General features: G+C 35.3%; 1 protein-coding gene across 3 annotated transcripts in view; it reads right to left on the bottom strand.

The window, feature by feature from the left end:
• The window catches only part of COG5 (component of oligomeric golgi complex 5), a 275728-nt gene that overhangs the window by 127992 nt on the left and 125874 nt on the right, over positions 1-21862 (bottom strand). For 2 of the 3 annotated variants that reach the window (XM_027123901.1, XM_027123903.1), the window contains exon 7: positions 16103-16233. In XM_027123901.1, the coding sequence (XP_026979702.1) occupies positions 16103-16233 (131 nt within the window). The remainder of the gene's footprint in view (positions 1-16102; positions 16234-21862) is intronic. The other variant, XM_027123902.1, reaches the window with a different exon arrangement.

Consider the following 21862-nt stretch of genomic DNA (forward strand, 5'->3'; position numbering starts at 1 on the left):
AGACAGAGAATGGAGTGACACAGTTAACAAGCCATGGAACTTCAAGCACTGATTGGAGCCACTAGAAGCTAGGAAAACACAAGGAATGATTCTTCCTTAGAGCCCTCAGAAGGAGACTGACCCTGCCAACACCGTAATTTGGATTTCTAACCTCCAGAACTATGAGAGAATAAATTTCTGTTGTTTTAAGTTACCTGGTTTGTGGTAATTTGATATAGCAGCCCTAGGAAATCAATACAGAGGGTTAAGAGCAACAGGAAAAAAAACACATATGCTTGGGCTTCCCTGGTGGCGCAGTGGTTGAGAGTCCGCCTGCCGATGCAGGGGACACAGGTTCGTGCCCCGGTCCGGGAAGATCCCACATGCCGCGGGGTGGCTGGGCCCGTGAGCCATGGCTGCTGGGTCTGCGCGTCCGGAGCCTGTGCTCCGCAACGGGAGAGGACACAACAGTGAGAGGCCCGCGTACCGCAAAACAAAACAAAACAAAACAAACAAACAAAAAATACATATGCTTGCAACCCAAATATCCATTGAATGGATGAAGAAAATATGTATTCATAAGATGAAATATTACTCAGCCTTAAAAAGGAAAGAAATCCTGTCACATGCTACAACATGGATGAACTTTGAGCATATTATGCTACGTGAAAAAAAGTCACACAAAAAATTACTGTGTGATTACATTTTATGAAGATAATATTATTTATATATTATTTATATGAAGACTGTACATATGGAGACAAATTCACAGACAGAAAGTAGAACAGTGGTTGCCAGGGGCCGAGGGACAGACAGGAATAGGAGTTGTTGTTCAATGGACACAGAGTTTCAGTCCAGCGAGATGAAGAGACTTCTGGAGACTGGATGAGCATTAATGTAAATGTACTTAACACTAATGAACCCTGATGGTGGTAAATTTCATGTTATGTGTATTTTATCACAATTTAAAAAACACATATGCTTGGATTTCATCTTCTTTGATAGGTTTAGGAATGAGGCCAAGGAATCTGGATAACTGTGATAAACCTAATTTTTCTACTGTAGTCATCCAGTAAGGACCTATTATGAACCAGGCATTACTTTAGGGGCTTGATACACGTGAGGTCTAATCCTCCCCAACAAAACATTCAAAATAGTTGTACTGTTCTCTACTGAAAGACAGGGAAACTGAGGAATAGAGAAGTTAGCCGAAGCTCCAAGACAACAAAGAATAAATGGCAGAGCAAGGATTCAAACATTAAAATGTCTGCTTTTAAAGTTCATGCTTTTTCCAAATAACAATGGTTACTTGCAAATAACTGTTAGTACCAATTAAAGTCTGATTTTCTTTAAGCAGTAAAATAAAGTTTAAAAGTAAGTAAGAATGACCAATAAATGCTATCTTTTTACTTTGCTAATAAGTAAGGACATTTTTTAAAACTTCACTATCTGCTATCATCACTTCATAAAAGGAAGGTTATTTAAATAACAAGAAAAATAGAGAGGAAGTTCTCAGAGTAAGTCACTACCTTGTTTTTATTCTGAATTTTAATGAGAACTGATAAAACCTCAGCATGATTGCTACCAACGTACAGGTCAGTGTCGGGAAACCTGTACTTATGTTACGTTTCTGTACAAATGAACGGGTTGGCCAATCTTGCTTGCATACAATATCCTCAAGTTTAAAGTCTCCCTGAAAACTGCCCATGAAGAAATTCCTTCTTTCCTAGTACCCTGGGCCACTGTGTTCTCTGGGAAGTTTAATGGTTTTAATTCAGCGACAAATAGTTAATCAATTCCTTGCCTCACTCACCTGGCTCCCCATTCTCTGCTGCAAATCCCAACTTTAGCAGAGTTTAAATCAGTAAAATCATAAATTGCCCTTAACAGGATCCTCTTTCTCATCCCACAGGTAGTCCTTGCAAGTACAATGCAAACACTTCAATTCACTGCTCATCTTGGAACTGCCTGCTTTGTGGGCCTATTTTCTCAGTGCTCCAGGATCAGCTCTAGGACTTCTCTGTTTCCTTACACCACCTACCCAACCGCCCATCTTTACAAAACCAGACCCACTCTCGGTACTTTGTGCCCTTGCGAGGTCTGCATTCATTGCCACGTCCCACCCTGATCTGTGGAAACAGTATACTACATGGAGATGCCTTCTCCCCTAGATAGTAATGCTTAAAATGGCCTTCATATCCATTAATTTTCTTTTGTCAACAGAACATAAGTAGAATAACTATTACAATGCTCATTTCACAGTTAGGTAACTAAGGTACCGAGAGGACAGGCCCATAGCTGGATACTGGCAGGCCAGTTTTAGGCCTCGGCCCCTTCACTCCCTATTCTATACTCTGCAACAGGTCATCCTGTCACCACTTGTCTCTAAATCTCCAGATATACCAGTTTTGCAAGTATTTGTAAGAGATCTCAAAACAAAATAACCACATTTGAAAAAGACCACACTTTCTAGAAAGAGATAAACTACTGAAAATGTAGCAATGTCTTCTAGACAATGTCTTCTCTTTAAATGAGAGTCAATATTCTAGGAGCAATTTTTCTACAAATTGTCATTGTGACCTTCAATAAATCACTTAACCATATATGAAATTTCCCAACTTCAGAAACTGTAATATAAAATGAGATGAAAGACCAGGTAATAGAGTAGATCTACTTCATAAGTAGATCAAGACAGATTTCTACGTCTTCAAAAACATTTCGGGAGATGGCACAACCATTTGCTTTTTAAACTAAAATTATTTCTTTTGCTTTGGAAACAAATATGGATGATGTCATTTTTTTCTTTCTTTTTCAACAACTCTGTAGCATACACGGGAGGAAAATAAAACCGCACAAGAGTACAGTGAGAAAAGAGGCACAGTTGTTTAGGATCCCTAAAAAGCTTGCCAAAACAGGAACACTGGGCTTCCCTGGTGGCACAGTGGTTGAGAGTCCGCCTGCTGATGCAGGGGATGCGGGTTCATGCCCCGGTCCGGGAAGATCCCACAAGCCGCGGAGCGGCTGGGCCCGTGAGCCATGGCCGCTGAGCCTGCGTGTCTGGAGCCTGTGCTCCGCAACGGGAGAGGCCACAACAGTGAGAGGCCCGCGTACCGCAAAAAAAAAAAAACAAAAACAGGAACACTGTAACCAAAGCAACAGCTGGCACTCAGCTAAAGGAACAGAGAGATAGCAAGACTGCTGTAAATATTGTGCCATAAAATAGCAAGCAATGTTCTCACGTTAACTAAGCTATAGTTAATAAGAGATGACCTCTGTGAGCATAAATACAGTATTAAATCAAAAGTCTGATAGGATTTTAAAAGCTTCATATAATTGAAATTAGAAATGGAAAAGGTGACAGAATTTGATTTAATTAGAAACAAAATGCAAAAATCACATAAATGTTCAAGACCAGGATGCCACTCTGCAAGGATCAAATAATCCTGTATCACAAAGACTAATGATCACATTTTACATTTTCCCCTAATGAACTAATTCTTTAGCAGTTAAATTCTTTCTCTTTAGGTTTCATATATAAAAGAATACAATGAGCCAAGGGAAGGAAAAGGACAAATAAAAGAAGATAAAATTTCCTGCTGCTATTCTGCTATTTTGGTTATTAGGAGGTTTCAGGACTACAGTATTTCTTCAAGGTTTGATTAATAATCCATTTCATACTCAATTAAAATAAGACAAAAAATAAGTACCCCCAAAATCACATTAAAAGGGGGGAGTGATGGAGAAAGGTGGGGAGGGAGATGGAGATGGAAATGATCTACAAGTCCCCAACCCGGCTTCCCGAAAAACATAGAGGTTACAATGAGAAAAATGCAAAGTCAGTTCAAGCAAAAATTCAAAGAACAGGTAACTTCCACTATATAGACAATCCTTACTGCTGGGGGGGAAAAATAAAAGCTTATTATTTTATTTTTTTATAGCACAGAAAGGATACAGATCTAAGAATTTTTATCACAAAGAAGATAATTCTTTAAACCACTACCTCCGAAGACTACGTATTTAATAAAATTAGGCTAGCTTTCAGGTAAATTTAAGACAATAAAAAACATAGCACCTTGGGCTTCCCTGGTGGCGCAGTGGTTGAGAGTCCACCTGCCCATGCAGGGGACACGGGTTCGTGCCCCGGTCCGGGAAGATCCCACATGCCACGGAGCGGCTAGGCCCGTGAGCCATGGCCGCTGAGCCTGCGCGTCTGGAGCCTGTGCTCCAAAACGGGAGAGGCCACAACAGTGAGAGGCCCGCATACGGCAAAAAAAAAAAAAAAAAAAGCATAGCACCTTAATCATGCACAATAACTGAGGAATTCTAAGATCCAAATATTTTATTTCTCCAGAATAGTGTTAATAAATTCACAACATCTTATACATAACAAGTATATCATAGGCCAAAATATTTAAGGCAGTTTATAGTAACTGTGTGCCCTAACATGATACATACACTGGACACTTTTTTTGAATCTATGACATGTCTAAAACACTGAAGACTTAATGGAGCCCCATGGGAGATTACAAGTACTGAAGGAAGAGAGAATCGCATTAAATAACGTAATTTAAAGGCAAGAATTATATTAGCTACCTCGGTTGTGATCCAGAGCTTACCAGTGGCTTTTCTGATTCAATAGCATGGAGCCCACTAATGCTTGATATGTACTTCTCAGCTAACCTAATAAGATTATATCAGAACCTGTTAACAATCAGCAGTCAACAGTGCAAAACCCAAATGAAATTAAGAAACTAAGAAGAACATTTAATAGCGCAGTATGATCTTATCAACCAAAAATCACCTTTATTCTAGCCCTTTTTGAAAAGCAGCAGAAAAAAAGAAGAGCTATAAAAAGGCACGGGGAAAATGAGAGGAAAAAGAAAAAGAAGGAGACAAAAGAATGAAAGTGAACATGTATTGGAAGAGGAAGGTTCTACAAAAAAAAAGAAGTAATAACACAAAGAGCCTAAAAAATGGAGAAGGTAAAGAGATGATCAATATACAGAAAAAGGTTCTTTTAACTTCCAAATTCTTTATAAAATGAACCTGGAGAGCATAGTCTATATGAATCTACAGTTTGGCATTAAGTAAAAGTTTTTAAATGATGCCAATACTTAGAATAATATGCCCATCCTATAAGGTAATAGCAGATAATATTTCAAGGACACTAAAAATGTGTTTAATAATAAAATGAATTTTATAGGAAAATAAAAGTAATCATGAGACATGAATGTTTCAAGCACCCAAATCTCACTCTGTCAATATAAATTTTTAACTTAAATGTATATATGTGGCTTACTTATTTATTTATTTTTTTTTGCGGTACGCAGGCCTCTCACTGTTGTGGCCTCTCCCGTTACGGAGCACAGGTTCCGGACGCGCAGGCTCAGCGGCCATGGCTCACGGGCCCACCCGCTCCGTGGCATGTGGGATCCCCCTGGACTGGGGCACGAACCCGCATCCCCTGCCTCGGCAGGCAGACTCTCAACCATTACGCCACCAGGGAAGCCCATAGCTTACTTTTAAATAAAGCAATATAATAATTCTAGTCATTCTGTGCTTTACCAAAGATATTTATGGCAGGCATTATTAGGTATTCCCTAAAATTCATTCCCTCCTTCTTTCTTATTACTAAAATCCTAATTTTCTCCAGGGGTGGCAGTGTGCACTGCAACAGGCAATAGTTCTTGAGTAGCTTAAGCCAATGTTTACAGATCTGTTCCTCTTTCCAGATACTTGCTTTCATAGTCCTCCTGACAGTTGGGGTTACCATGAGACCCATATCTGGTCAATGAGACATAAGGATAGGTCCACTGGAGCAATATTGAAAAAGGATTTTGTAATGCTGCCTTTTGGCTGGCAGCTGGCACTGCCCCATCTCCACTCCGTGAACACGGATTAGTGTCTGCAGTGTGACAGCTATCTTGTGACCATGACGTGACAAGCAAGGGGACACTAAGGAAGGCAGAATGGAAAGAAAGACCTGCATGCTTGTGAAGTAGGCTGAAACAATATTAGCACCACCCACATCCAGACAAATCCCTATCTATTTAAGCCACTGTTGGTCTAGCTTGTTGTTATAGCACTAGCAGTCGCATCCAGCACCAAACTGATTAAAACACAATATATAAAAATATATGAGCGGGTTTCCCTGGTGGCGCAGTGGTTGAGAGTCCGCCTGCCGATGCAAGGGACACGGGTTCGTGCCCCGGTCTGGGAAGATCCCACATGCCGCGGAGCAGCTAGGCCCGTGAGCCATGGCCACTGAGCCTGCGCGTCTGGCGCCCGTGCTCCGCAACGGGAGAGGCCACAACAGTGAGAGGCCTATGTACTGCAAAAAAAAAAAAAAAATACATGAGGGACTTCCCTGGTGGTCCAATGATTAAGACTTTGCCTTCCAATGCAGGGGGTGTGGGTTCGATCCCTGGTGGGGGAGCTAAGATCCCACATGCCTCGCAGCCAAAAAACCAAAACATAAAACAAAAGCAATATTGTAACAAATTCAGTAAAGACTTTAAAAATGGTCCACATCCAAAAAAAAAAAAATTCTAAAAATAAAAGAACGGAAACATGAATCTATAACAATACTTTAAAAAAGAAAAACAAAGGAGAACAAAAGTATGCCTCATTTGCTACCTTGGGTAGTGACTTATATAAACTCATTACTCTGTAAATTGGTAATAAAAAATGCAAAATTTAAACATTTATTCATCATTTTAAAAAGGAACTGCAGTTCAGGGTAACCAAATATCCTTAATTAATGAGTGAAAATTCCTCTTAACATAAGAATCACGGCTAGCAAATATAAACTAATAAGAAAAATAGAAAATGACTTCTTCACAATCTCTGTTGAAAAAAATAAAAAGATTTAGGCAAAAATCATCAACAGACATTAAAACCATTAGGAGAAAAACTGACAGAGAATTAATTATTCTCAAGGTGCCAAAATATATGCAAATTCACAATGAAGTAATTCAGTGAAGGAAAAAAATAATCTTTTTCAATAAAAGGTGCTCGAACAACTGAATATGTCTATGAGGAAAAAATGAACCTTACACTGTACATAAAAATTAAACTTAAAACATAAAATTATAAACTTCTAAAGGAAAACATAGGAGGAAAGCTTTCCAACTTTAGGGTAGGCAAAAATTTCTTATATAACATGCATATGAAAACATGGATAAACCGGCCTTCAGCAAAACTAAAAAATTTTCCTCTTCGTAAAAGATGATGTCTTTTGAAAAAAATTAATAAAGTTAATAAAAGCCTAGCAGGACTGATCAAGAAACAAGAAACAGCAACAAAGATACATTGTACAGAACAGGGAAATATAGCCATTATTTTGCAATACATTTAAATAGAGTATAATCTATAAAAATATTGAATCACTGTGTTGCATGCCTGAAACCAATATATTATAAATCAACTATACTTCAATTTTTAAAAAATTTTTAAAAAGAAACAAGAAACGATCCAAAATATAAAAATAAAAGACAATTTCAAGGGGGAAAACAAGGCAGCATTATTCCTAATAGCCAAAAACTGTAACCAACTGAATGTCCATCAACCTATCAAGACATAAACAAAGTGAGTAGATCCATAGGCTGGAACATTACTCAGCAGTAAAAAGGACTATCTGTACTTGCAACAACACAGATGAACCTAAATAAAATACTGTGCTAAATGAAAGAAGCTAAATATGTAAGATTACCTACTGCACGGTTCCATTTATATGACACTTTTAGAAAACAGCAACTCTATAGACAGAAAGCAAATCAGTGATTGCCTGGGTTTGGGGGTGGGAGGAAGAACTGACTGCAAACAGGAAGGAGGGAAATGTTTTGTGGTGATAGCAGTTAAAAAAAAATCTGGGTTGTGAGATGGTTGCACAAATGTATAAATTTAGTAAACTCATCAAACTATATGCTTAAATGCACAAATGTAAATTACACCTCAATAGCAATGCTAAAAGAAAAAAAGGCAAGCCATAGGATGGGAGGAAATATTTACAATTCACACTAATAACAAAAGACTGGTACCCAGAATACATTAAGAATTCTTACAAATCAATAAGAAGACAATAAAGTCTTTAAATGTTAGGCAAAGACCTTTCACTATTAGGCATTTGAAAAGTTGGTCACATAAGCAATCAAGAAAAGGCAAATTAAAACTACACTGAGAATCTACTATATCCCCATTAAAACGGCTAAAATTTAAAAGACTGACAACATCAAATTTTGGTGAGGATCTAGAGGAACAAAAATTCTAATCTACTGATATGGGAATGTGAAATGACAGAACCACTTTGGAACTAGCAGACTCTATAAAAAGTAAACATATTATTCTTTGCAAAAACCCAACCATTCTTTGCCTTAGGTATTTACTCAAGAAAAAGGAAACATGCTGAGACAAAGCCATGTATCTGCTCATAGCAGCTTTGTCTGCAGTATCCCTAAACTGGAAATAACCCAAATGCCTGTCAACAAGTGAATAGATAAATGTACTTCAATATAATGTAATGCTAACTACCAATAAAAATATGACCAAACTACCAATATACAGAACATGAATCAATCTCAAAATAACTATGTTGAATGGATAGAGCCACACACAAGAAAGAACACACTGTATGACTCCAATTATATAAAAGTATGGACAATGCAAATTAATCCATAGTGATGCAAAGTGGTTGCCTGGTTCTTCATTTTTTTCCAAACTACAAAATAAAAATTTTAGTATTTACTACTCTAATAAAAAGCCAACATAAGATTATCTAAATTGAGTAAAATAAAATAGAGTTAACCAAGTACAAAAGTTCTGAATTTTTGAGAAACGGAAAACAACTTACACATAGATTAAAGAGTGATTACCAAATTTTAACCAAAGAGTAGTGACAGAATTCTATATGACATACAATGGAAATTCAGTCAGTTGATGAAAAAATTTTTCACAGTTCAGTGACCTGAAAAACTATGGAAAGCAATAACACCAAAAGACCTTAAGGCTGAAAGCAGACAGTTAATTAGATGTGAATCTACACTGCAAGATAGCAATAAAATAACGAAGCAACCAATGTTACTGTGGATTGTTCATGAAAGAGACTATGTCAAAGAAAAAGAAAATAACATGACTGGGGCTTCTCTGGTGGCACAGTGGTTAAGAATCCACCTGCCAATGCAGGGGACGCGGGTTTGAGCCCTAGTCCGGGAAGATCTCACATGCCGTGGAGCAACTAAGCCCATGTGCCACAACTACTGAGCCGCGCTCTAGAGCCCGCGAGCCACAACTACTGAGCCCACAAGCCACAACTACTGAGCCCACGAGCCACAACTACTAAGCCCGTGTGCCACAACTACTGAAGCCCACGTGCCTAGAGCCCATGCTCTGCAACAAGAGAAGCCACCGTAATGAGAAGCCCGTGCACTGCAACGAAGAGTAGCCCCCGCTTGCCACAAGTAGAGAAAGCCTGCGCGCAGCAACGAAGACCCAACATAGCCAAAAATAAAATAAATTAATTTTAAAAAGAGGAAAGAAAATAACATGACTGTATAATATAGAAACAAGAAAAATATTACCACTTTACATTTGGCATAAAACAAAAACACAGAGAAACACCATATGATAATTAAAATATTGCAAAAGAGGAGATGGTGCTGGGAGGAAGAAAAGATGGAAGGAAGGAAAATGGTAAAGCGCCCACCATGAAGAAAATACAACCATTTAAAGCACACATTTAATGTCCTTAAAGGGCAAGATAGCAAATATTTTAGGCTTTGGCGGCCACATAGTATACATATGGTCTCTGCTGTATACTGCTCTTTCGATTTTTTTCCCCCAACCATATAAAAATGTAAAAACAATTAGTACTTGAGCCATACAGAAACAGTCCACAGACTGTACTTTTGCCAATCCTTGATTTAGAATGTTAAATAACAGTTCAAATTAATTCCCACTCAAAAAAATATTAAAAAAATAGTAAGCACATGCTAGACAAGACTAATTAAGCTTTAGGGAAAACATTTAGATGATCAGTTTAAAATCTAAGGAAAGCTAACAGTGATAAGAGCAAACAGATGAGGGGCAGGTGGCAAATTATCCACTGAGGCTGGTAAAATAAAGACAACACATGAAACTTTTAGATCTGTGGAACTTGAAGAGCTCTTACTATAATCACCCTTTACATATTTTTTAATTGAGGTATAATTTACATACAACATTATATTAGTTTCAGGTATATAACATAATGATTTGATATTTGTATATATTTTAAAATGACTACCACAATAAGTCTAGTTAACATCTTTCACCACACATTGCTACAAAAATGTTTTTTCTTGTGGTGAGCACGTTTAAGATCTATTCTCTTAGCAACTTTCAAACATACAACACAGTACTATTAACTATAGTTGCCATGCTGTACATTATATCCTCATGACTTATTTATTTTATAACTAGAAGTTTGTATCTTTTGGCCCCCTTCACCCATCTCACCCATCCCCTGGAAGTATTTATTGCGTGTCAGGAAAAATGCTTCGTACAAGAGTTGAAAAATTACTGGAACTTTATATTTAGTAAATGCAAAAACACTGGGAACAAATATACAAAAGGAGTTTCTGTAGATTCAAATGATGAGATCTATTGTAGAATTCATGAGACCAGCCAGGAAAACTAGCAGCTAACAATAGGAAAGCTAGACCTCTTAAAGCAGATATTCAGCTTGACAAATCAACTGATATTGAGTCTACTATTGGTGTTTGTTGGGCACATAGAGAAGAAAAGGATCACAAAAGACTTGCTGCATGCTGAACTCTACCATAACTAATCAACAGAGTCAACTTAGCCAGGAAGTCCCTTTTGAAGTTTGAGAAAATGCTTAACTTCCATAAATCTTCAACACAACACATTTGAATTGGTACCCTCTCTGTGCTAAAAACAATTCAGAATTTTTAACTACAAAAGTAAAAAGGGTTCATAACATCATAATCACTTCCTGTATGCTATGTAGACATTTATTTAGTGAACTTCAATTCTACTTTGTCATCTTAGAGAGACTCTGTCTAGATCATGCTATCATGGTACTTTTAGCTGACAACTGATAAGCACCTGTACTCTGTGTGGACCTGACAGAGGAGGCTTTCTGACTTAGGGAAAAGGCAGGTTCGTGGATGTTTGCCTCCCAGTACTGACAACAATTACAACAGGGGAAATTACAGTCCAGCACAGAGCTGAAAGACCCTCTTCCTTGACTTTTAAAGACATATAAGCACATCATCTTCCTCCATCCTGGAACCTCCAGAAAGCCCAGCACTTGTTTATTGGAAAAGCTTATAATTCACAAGTTAAAGCCATCTTTCTAATTAAAATGTAATCATTTCACTGTGGGGGCCTGGTATCTATGGTGATGCAGGAACTCATCCAGATCAAAATCTCTGTCACCTATTTTTGAAAGCTAGTTACAGCTTGAGGTAATGGAGTCTGTTGTGATCTTGAAAATACTGTAAGGTTCTCTCTTTCTTTGTCTGGCTTCTTTCAATGAAAGATTCTCAGGATCAGCAAAAAAGAGAAATAGGAATCAAGGAAGAGCTGCAGATGGTCCCAATGTTTGGGACAAACACTGCCTGTCGAATTGACGAATGTTTTTCTAATGTGATGATAATGGTATGCTTCACCAGAAGATGAACTCTGGGTCATCAATCCTTCCAAACATTGTGTAAAGAAAGTAGCAGTGGTATCACTACAAACCTTTTCCATATAAACTTAATAAGGCTTTGTGAAGTCAGAAGTTTACTTATAATTTTCTACTGTAAGAAGAAAAAACAGTTCCTTAGTATCTAAATAATTATTAAGTTTATGTCTTCCAAGATATAAATTTTGTAAAACTGTAGTGGAGACTTTGTAAGGCTACAAAAGCTATTAAAACCTACAAATGAATACAGCACATTTAAGCAATTAACTAGGGAAAAAACAGTAGTGATCAAAAACAAGTTATCTGCATTTATTTAAAAATTTTTGGTTTTGGAAAAAGAATGCTACAAAAAGAAATTACACTCATTTTCTTTTAGTAAATTTAAGTTTTACAATTAATTGATATTGAAAATGACGGTCCCAACTATATACTCAGTAAAAGAAGATCACTAATATTTTTGAGAAACCAAATTAATGTCAGAAGTTGATTACTAAATTCAAGTAAGGACATGTTAATTTTTCAAAAGTTCCTTGTGTACTGAACATCTCTATTCAGGTTATGAGCCTATAAACTATGAAACTGTGTAATATTTCATGAATGCAATATTACTTCAAAATTAAAATGCTACTGTTTTAGTCGATATATATAATAAATATTAACAATATATTTAACTATTTCAATTATTTCTTATAAATGGGAGAATATATTTCGAGAAGCAAATAGATATAAGCTGCAGCATCTGTTTTAATGGGAAGTGGAAAGAGTATTCCAGGCATAAAAAGAACATGAAAGCCCTAAAGGAGGAAGGAAAATGGGCATGTGAAAAACTAAAAGAAAGCTTGTGAGACTGAGAAATAGAGAACACAGGGGAGAGTGGCATAAAAGGTGTATATTTACATGTTGATGAGAAGAAACAAAGTAAAAGACACAGGATGAAGATATGAGAGACAGAAATATAAACAAGATAAGAAAACGGGATCCAGCGTACAGGTGATGTGAGAGGCACCTCTGTGAAGCAGAAATTAAGGGCATCCGCCTTAGTTGGTATGTGGGGTGAGAGGGTAAGGTTAGTGGAAAGTGGAGAGTCTAAAACAGTCATTTCAGAGAATGGAAAAAAGAAAGATGGCCAGAGAAACAAAAATTTTGAGGAACTGGTTAAGATTAGTCATCACATGGAAGCTTCCCAAAGAAATTTTAACACTTTAAAAATTCCTTTCTCAATATAAATTGCTTCACAAATTGTCAAATGATTTAAAATGTAATTATTTAACAAAATTAGAATAAACTGCTTGGTTCTATTGAAGAAAGGGGGGTAGCAAGCACTCCAGACCATGACTCTACTGCTTGCTAGCTGAGTAATCTACAGCTAATTTCTTAACCTTTCCAGGCCTTTGTTTCCTTAACTATAAAAAGTGGATAATTATATCTTCCTCACATATTTGTCACTGTGACTGAGATAACAAATGTAAAGTGACTAACACAAAATCCTGGCAGAGAGGAGGCATTCAGTAAAGGTTAGTTTCATCCTTAATTCCCAAACTGCCTGCTGACACAGCTGGATGACACCTCTGACTTGTTGCTTTCTAAGAGGAAAAGGAAAGAGGCTCCAAAACACAGGCTCTTTCCACTAAAACATCCTGCTTCCCAAGAACATTATCTCAGGGACATCATTACTGATAAGGGTTTAATCTCCTCAGCTCTGCAAAGCCAGAAACCTGACTTTGTGAAAATAACGCAGAGTACCCAGGTCTGAGGGAGACAGACACACATGACTAAATTCAGAAATAAATGATGTTATAAACACGAATATCAATTTACACATGATAAATATTGTTAAAATTGTGAAGTGAACCAGAATGTTAATATTGGCAAATCTCCCTTTTGGAAAATTATGGAGGAAGTCAAGTTATACTCAGAAGGTTACGTTATACCTATGGAATTTAACGAGACTAAGGAATTGGAAAATATTAATGGCTAATGTCAACAAACTATGATAATATATGCAGCCTTACAGAGACAATATTCCCATCCACTGAGCAGAATCTACTTTACTCTAAACCAGCCTGAAACATACAACAAAATTAAAGCTCCCTGGTTCTACGCAGACCATTTCACACTTACCCATGTAGACACACAATATTTTAGATTTTTTTCTTCTTTACCTTTCTAACAATTTCATAGATTACATACAGGCCACTGGCTAAACAACAACAGTCACCAACTTAAATAATCTTTTGACTAACTTTAGAGTCTGAAAATATAACACTATCAATATTTAGGGAATATTCGTTCCTTAAAAGTTTAACAGTTTAATTTCACTATGAGTTAAAAACTGAAGCAAAGTCATATTTGACAACTATTAAAATGTACACATGGGACTTCCCTGGTGGCGCAGTGGTTAAGAATCTGCCTGCCAATGCAGGGGACACAAGTTCCATCCCTGATCTGGGAAGATCCCACCTGCCGCGGAGCACCTAAGCCTGTGCGCCACAACTACTGAGCACGTGTGCCACAACTACTGAAACCCGCGCACCTAGAGCCCATGCTCCGCAAAAAGAGAAGCCACTGCAATGAGAAGCCTGCACACCACAACGAAGAGCAGCCCCCACTCGCCGCACTAGAGAAAGCCTGCGCGCAGCAGCGAAGACCCAACACAGCCAAGTAAAATAAAATAAATAAATTTATATTAAAAAAATGTACACAAAATAGCAACATACCTAAAATAAGTTTGCTTAGGCACAACTATCCTAGAAAATATTTTCCCACTTTAAATATATGAGAATACAATAAAAAATAAGCCTTTAAAAGTAACCACTTCTTTGTGTTAAAATGCCCCATCTCTATTAAAAATAGTATTTTAGTTCTACAAACTGTGATATTGTCTCCTTTCTGCCATTATTAGTTTTCATTTCCATGACTCTAAAATACAGTAAATTATTAAGAATTGCATAAATTAAAGATATATGCATACATATACATACATACATAGCAATAAAAACTTCACAGGTAAAAAAATACTAAACAGTATTTATAAAGTTTTAAATCTCTAATGTAGTGATAATAGGAACATTAGACAAATACAAAAATCTTGTGATGCTGCACTTTCTGAAATGTTACTTGTTTCCTTTCCTGCAACTAAATGAGCTGGGCTAAAGCCATTTTCTATAGAAATATTCATGTTAATTCAAAATTGACTTGGAATTCCTTAAATATTTCTTTGAGAATAAAATTTCCTCTATTATTTGATGTAGACAAGTATCTTATTTTTAAACAGTATAAGCATTTTATCTTCACAGTGAGACTGCGAGTTAAAACATGATTGGCAGCAGATAAAACTAAACTCTAGCATTAGAATAAAAGCTACCTTTGGGAAAGAAAGAGAGAGGAGTGATTGTGAGAGGGAGTGAAGAGACTCCAGGAATGCTGGTAACGTCCTATTTCTTGACCTGGGTTTTAATTTCACAGGTGTGTTCACACTGCGATATTTCATTCTACGTGTATGTCTATAATTTGTTCACTTTTCATTATATATATGATAATCAACTTTAAAAGTTCATTCAAAACAGTAACTGACATTCAGTTATTTTTAATTACAACAGTTAAGAACTGGAAGTCAAATAAATACCTTCCTGATTCAGAGACTACTTAAAGAACTGAATATTTATAAAACTGTTTTTGTCCAATACAAATGCACAAAATGAAATTCCTAGTTTAAAGAATATGAATTTTAAAATGGATACTAATAATGGTATTTGGGTCCAGTACAAATGGAGAAAATATCTGGGTGCAATACAAATGTAGAAAAACTGAGATTTATATCTAATTTGTTGATTCTACTACATCAACACCTCTAGGTTTCTTGTAATTCAGAAAATTAAGCATCAGGAAAATGATATCTTAGGAGAAATCTCGAGTCAATTTCTAAAAAAAAAATTCTGGCACAGTGATTATTCAGGGTGCAAGGTTCTGGGGTTAGAGTACTTAATGTTTGCCAGACTACATCATTTATTGGATGTGTGATCTTCGACCAATTATTTAAGCTCTCAGTTTCCCCATTTGTAAAATGGAAATAGCAGTAATACCATCCTTACTGGGTTGCTGAAAAGCTTAAATGAGTACCAGTGACTTGGACAAAGGAAGCCTACGCAACATCTGTTAACTATCTATCTACATATACACATTATATTAAAATATATTTCATATTATATACATTTTACATTAGAAATCTTAGAATCCATTTTCAGTAGAATTAAGTAAATATATATTTAAAAAATTTTCCTTGTACTTATTTTATGCCCTACTCTCCAATTCAAATTGTAGACATAGTTCTTCAGTGATAAAATAAGGATATACATTACTTTTTTCAATACAAAATCAAATGTTCATCTGTATTATGACACATTTTTCACATTAAAAAAGTGACATTATTTGTATTACCTGAGTCTCCACACCCTGCTCCAGGAGGCGCTTAGCTTGATTTTCTACTTCAAGTCGAGCTCTCGCAACAAAAAGTAGATCATTTTCTATTACTTCTATTCCAGCAAGATCTATTCCTTGAGAAAGATAATCTATTTAAAAAAATACACACATTTCAATATTGAATAAATATCAAGGTATCAAAACATCATGTCTAACTTCTTTGAAATATTATAGAATTGCTGTTGAACACTATTCCCTTTCAAAATCTGTATTTTAAAAAACATAGTTACCCAAACATTTTCTACTTAATAAGTAACTTTACTCTGGAGCAAAAAGTTCCAAACATTACAGAGTTGGTAAAGCAAGAGTAGAATTATGATTATTATAAATTCAAAGTAATGTCAACAAGTTACCAAAAAAATGTGCCAAATTTAATATAAATAAAGATCCTGATGATCTTAGAAATTTCTCAAGTTGCAGGACAGTTTTAAAAATTATTCTATAATAAAAAAACTTTTGAAACAAATGTCCACCACTTGGACAATGATAAATTAATTATGAAAAAACTTTAGCACGCTACCACTTTACATGATCACACAATAGACCTAATTTACTTACTTCCATTGAAGGATTTTCATGATATGACTGAATGAAAAAAATTACACAAAGAACTTAACTCCATTTATATAATTACATATAAAATATGATTATATACTATATAATTCTATAAACTTTATTTTCTATAAGTAGAATTATAGAATTTAGTTTACAGAATTATAACTCTATTCATAGAATTATACATATTCTACTTAGAGAATTATATACACAGAGCAAGAAGTGTGAAAAGGTATCCACCAAGAAGTTAACAACAGTTGTCTCTGCACATTTAGATTTTGAGAAATGTATTTAATCTTAGACATATCTGAGATAACTAAAATGCTACAAATGAAGGTCAAGGTTTCATTATCCATCTTAGACACAGTTCTAAAAAACGTATTTTCTATTTTAACAAGAAAAATTGTTTCTAAAAAACAAAAATGATTTAGATAGAAGATGACTGTTTTCCAGTTACTCAACAGAATATCAAGTGTGTTTTTCACTATATTCTCTAATTAGAATTTTTAAATTTTAAGTCTTAAAATATATCCCTAGCACTTACATATTGTCATATTTTTCTTCAGCTGGGTCACAACGCACTGCCTAGGTGAAACTACATTAAAGCATCCAGTACAATGCTAACTAACCACTTAGCACTCAAATATCTGCTGATTGCACACAGTATAGTTAGTTCTACACTAGAGGACAGAAGGAAACAATGTAAAGGGCATCTAATAGTGGTTATTGCCAACTGTCCTTCAACCATAAGCATTTTTAAATGTGTCTATCTAAAGGGACTTACAGCTTTCTACAGTGGGAAGAGTACTGAAAATGCCTTTAAATCATTTGAGTTTACATTCAGCCTCATAATTTACTCACTAGGTGATCATAATCATGTGATATACCCTGAGTCTCAATTTTTTTCATCTGTAAAATGACAATAATTTATAATTCACACCCTACATAACTCTTATCATCAGAATCAAAATAAATTCATGAATACCAAAGTACTTTATACACCAATCTATCATGTAAATGTAGGGTGGATTATAATCCAGAGAAAATCTTTTTAATCTGATTTTTAAATTTTACTTTTCAGAAAATTTTGAGAAAATTATGTTTAACCTAAGTTGTGGTAATGATCAAGACCTAAACTGACATTTCTCTGAAGACATACACATGGCCAACAGGCACATGAAAAGATGTTCAACACCACTAATTATTAAAGAAATGCAAATCAGCAACACAATGAGGTATCACCTCACACTAGTCAGAATAGCTATCATCAAAAAGTCTACAAATATTAAAGGTTGGAGAGGGTGTGGACAAAAGGGAACCCTCCTACACTGTTGGTGGGAATGTAAACTGGTGCAGCCACTATGAAGAACCGTATGGATATTACTTAAAAAGCTAAAAACAGACTCACTATATGACCCAGCAATTCTACTCCGGGCACATATCCAGAAAAAACTCTAATTCAAAAAGATAGATGCACCCCAATGTTCAGAGAAGCACTATTTACAATAGCCAAGACATGGAAGCAACCTAAACGTCCGTCAACAGATGAATGGATAAAGAAGATGTGGTATATATAAACAATTTCAGCCATAAAAAAGAAATAATGCCATTTGCAGTAACATGGATGGACCTAGAGATTATCATACTAAGTGAAGTAAGTCACACAGAGAAAGACAAATATCACATGGTATCACTTATATGTGGAATCTAAAAAAAAGATACAAATGAACTTACTTCCAAAACAAAAATAGACTCACAGACATAGAAAACAAACTTATGGTTACCAAAGGGAAAAGTGGGGGGATAAATTAGGAATTTGGGATTAACAGATACACACTACTGTATATAAAATAGATAAAAAGATGCTACCGTATAGTGCAGGAAACTACATTCAATATCTTGTAATAACCTATAATGGAAAAGAAACTGAAAAAGAATATATATATATATATGTATGTGTATAACTGAATCACTATGCTGTACACCTGAACCACTGTAAATCAACTATACTCCAATAAAATGTTTAATACAATTAAATTTAAAAATTAAAACAATTTTTCAAGAGGATGGGTAAGATAAACAAATTTTTTTTTTTTTTTTTTTGGTCAAATGTACTCCATTTTGAAATTTAAGATACTAAAAAATACATTCTGATTTCCCCCACTTTCACTGTCCTGGTCTCAAATCACTAAAAGTTTAGAATAAACTTCTTACACTTTGCCCCAAGCAGTCACTTGATCTCAGTGATTGATTACTGCATCATTTCCTAGGATTGCCCTTTTTTTTCCCTTTAGTCTTCAAACTAAACCTCAATGGCATAAAAATTATTTATAACTAAAATACATGGGCTTCCCTGGTGGTGCAGTGGTTGAGAGTCCGCCTGCCAATGCAGGGGACACGGGTTCGCGCCCCGGTCCGGGAAGATCCCACATGCCGCGGAGCGGCTGGGCCTGTGAGCCATGGCCGCTGAACCTGCGCGTCCGGAGCCTGTGCTCCGCAACGGGAGAGGCCACAACAGTGAGAGGCCTGCGTACCGCAAAAAAAAATAAAAAAATAAAATAAAGAAGGGAAGGGCTTCCCTGATGGCGCAGTGGTTGAGAGTCTGCCTGGCGATGCAGCGGACACGGGTTTGTGCCCCGGTCCGGGAAGATCCCACATGCCACGGAGCGGCGGGGCCCGTGAGCCATGGCCGCTGAACCTGCGCGTCCAGAGCCTGTGCTCCGCAACGGGAGAGGCCACAACAGTGAGAGGCCTGCGTACCGCAAAAAATAAAAAAAATATATATCATGCTCATTTTTGAAAATCAGAAAAATACTTCAAAGAAGGGAAATTATATAACCCACAACACAGAGGCAACAACTGCCAAGTGGATTATTGGAATACATGTGAATATGTCTCACAAATTTGTGAATCTTCAAATTCTCAAGTAGTTCCAAAACAGCATATATCCTCCCCCTAGATATTTATGTGAGAAAGAGCAGAAAAAGCAAAAATTGACATACAGGGACTGGGCAGCTGGCTACACTGAAGAAAGTGACTCCCTCCTACACACTGACTTTGCAAAGAGCACAATGCAGATAAGCGCCTCAGAGAAATCTCAAGCAACCTTCAGATATTCCTAAAATACTCAAAATCTTGTTTGTATCTACTATATTCCTTTAAATTCTTACCCTACTTTTTAAACTACCCACGAGTTATTTTGTTTATGTTTTTATCTGTAATTATACTTATTTACAATGTCTTCTTTATTAACAATGTTATAAGCATTCACCCATACTATGATAGTACTTATAAATATGCTTTTGACAGTATTTCATCAAATAAATGAACAAAAATTACTTAACCATCTGCCTAAATGGAATATTTATCATAAATACATATAAGAATTTTAAATATCTATAATTATTTCCTTGGGAAACAAAGCAGAATTACCAGATCAAAGTAACAATTTTAAGCTTATTGATACAAATTATCAAACTACTTTTCAAAATGACTATACTACTTTAAACATTTTCCTAATAATCTATGGGAGTTACTTAACCATGGATAGCACTGGATGTTATTCCTGTATTGAATATTTTATACACTGCTAGAAGTATGTTCTTATTGAGGGTCTGACATGAATTTTTAAATGATGAGGCTGAATAACTTTTACTATCTGTATCTCCTTTTGATAATCTCTACATCATTTTTATATCACTTTATATTAATTATACGATAATATTCACTGTTTACCTATCATATTTGCTATGAGTATTTTCCCAGTCTGTTGGTTTGTTCATTTTTAGTTATTTATTTATACATTACTTCCTAAGGCCATTTCCAGAATACATTCATACAGTTATGTTATCTAAAAGCTCCACATCTGATTTTTCTACACAGCCCTGATTATTTAGAAACTTCAGACTAAAGCCTGTCTTTTACAAAAGCAAACAGCAAAATGTAAGTCTGTGATTTATAAAGGCTTATCTGGCAAACTGATGAATAATAATCTGGAGAGCAAAGCTGTCATTGTAGAATCCATTCAACAAAAAGTTTACCTTAAATCAAAATAAATAATATTGTAAGATCAGGGCTTATCACAACAACTACATTTTAACTTGTTCTGCAACATCAATCTTCCTTGCCACCTTATCATATGTTTTATAAAAACACAGTTCCTAGACAATACTGAGCTCAATAACAAATGTAAATGAAGACAAAACAAACCACCACCACAAAACATCACCAAACAACATGGATGCCACAGGGTTACAATATTGATAAAATTAATTCACCCAATCTACGAGATCTAAGTGTCCAGTTACTGAAGGTATCATCATCACCATCATCATAAAAACAACACCATCATCATCACAGAATACTTATTTGTTGTCTGTAACAAATGGCTAAGTCTAAGATAGGGTTATTTTAAATATTCCCCTCCCAGCTCATTAAAAAAAAAAAAAAAAAAACTGTTTCACTAAAGAAACCTTAGAAAACACATAAAGTTAGAGAAAAAGTAAAAGTCAAAAACCCCAAGAAAACTTCAATAATGACAACTACATATACATACTGATTTTCATTTTCTTATTCTAGGTGTAAAATGTTTGTTTATATTTGACATACTTTAATCATATTCAAGTAGATATCTTGAATCTGATGAGAAAACAGCCTATAGGAAAAAATATCTTCAAGAAAAATGTTTCTGTAAAATTGCAGTGCTTTCAATAATGTATAAAATAAATAAAAACATAATGAAATTATAAAGCAAACTTTTTAAAAAGTAATGTGGTATTTGCACAAAAGTAAAAATGACATAGAGAATCGAGAACAAAATAACGGGTTTAAAAGGGGTAAGGTTTTAATATATAATAACCGAAATATAACTAAACAAATAGGAAAAATTATTTTTAAAAAGCATCTCACAATATATAAAACCAATCATAGAAAAAAAATTTAAACAATATAAAATACTTATTCCCACTACAGGGGAAAATAATTCCTTAACCAAACAAACTATAAGACAAATTTCACAACTACTAATATATACATTTTCTAACGTCTTCTAATGAAAAAATAAAATCAGAAAAAGAATAAAAGTAATTTGAAGTAAATTAAACACTTAAAGGTATTACCATTAAAAACATATAAAGAATTTATAGTTATCAGTGGGTAACTAAT

This window comes from Aethalodelphis obliquidens, unplaced genomic scaffold, assembly GCF_003676395.1.
Source record: "Aethalodelphis obliquidens isolate GAN/ISIS:26980383/991018 unplaced genomic scaffold, ASM367639v1 scaffold27, whole genome shotgun sequence".
NCBI lineage: Eukaryota > Metazoa > Chordata > Mammalia > Artiodactyla > Delphinidae > Aethalodelphis > Aethalodelphis obliquidens.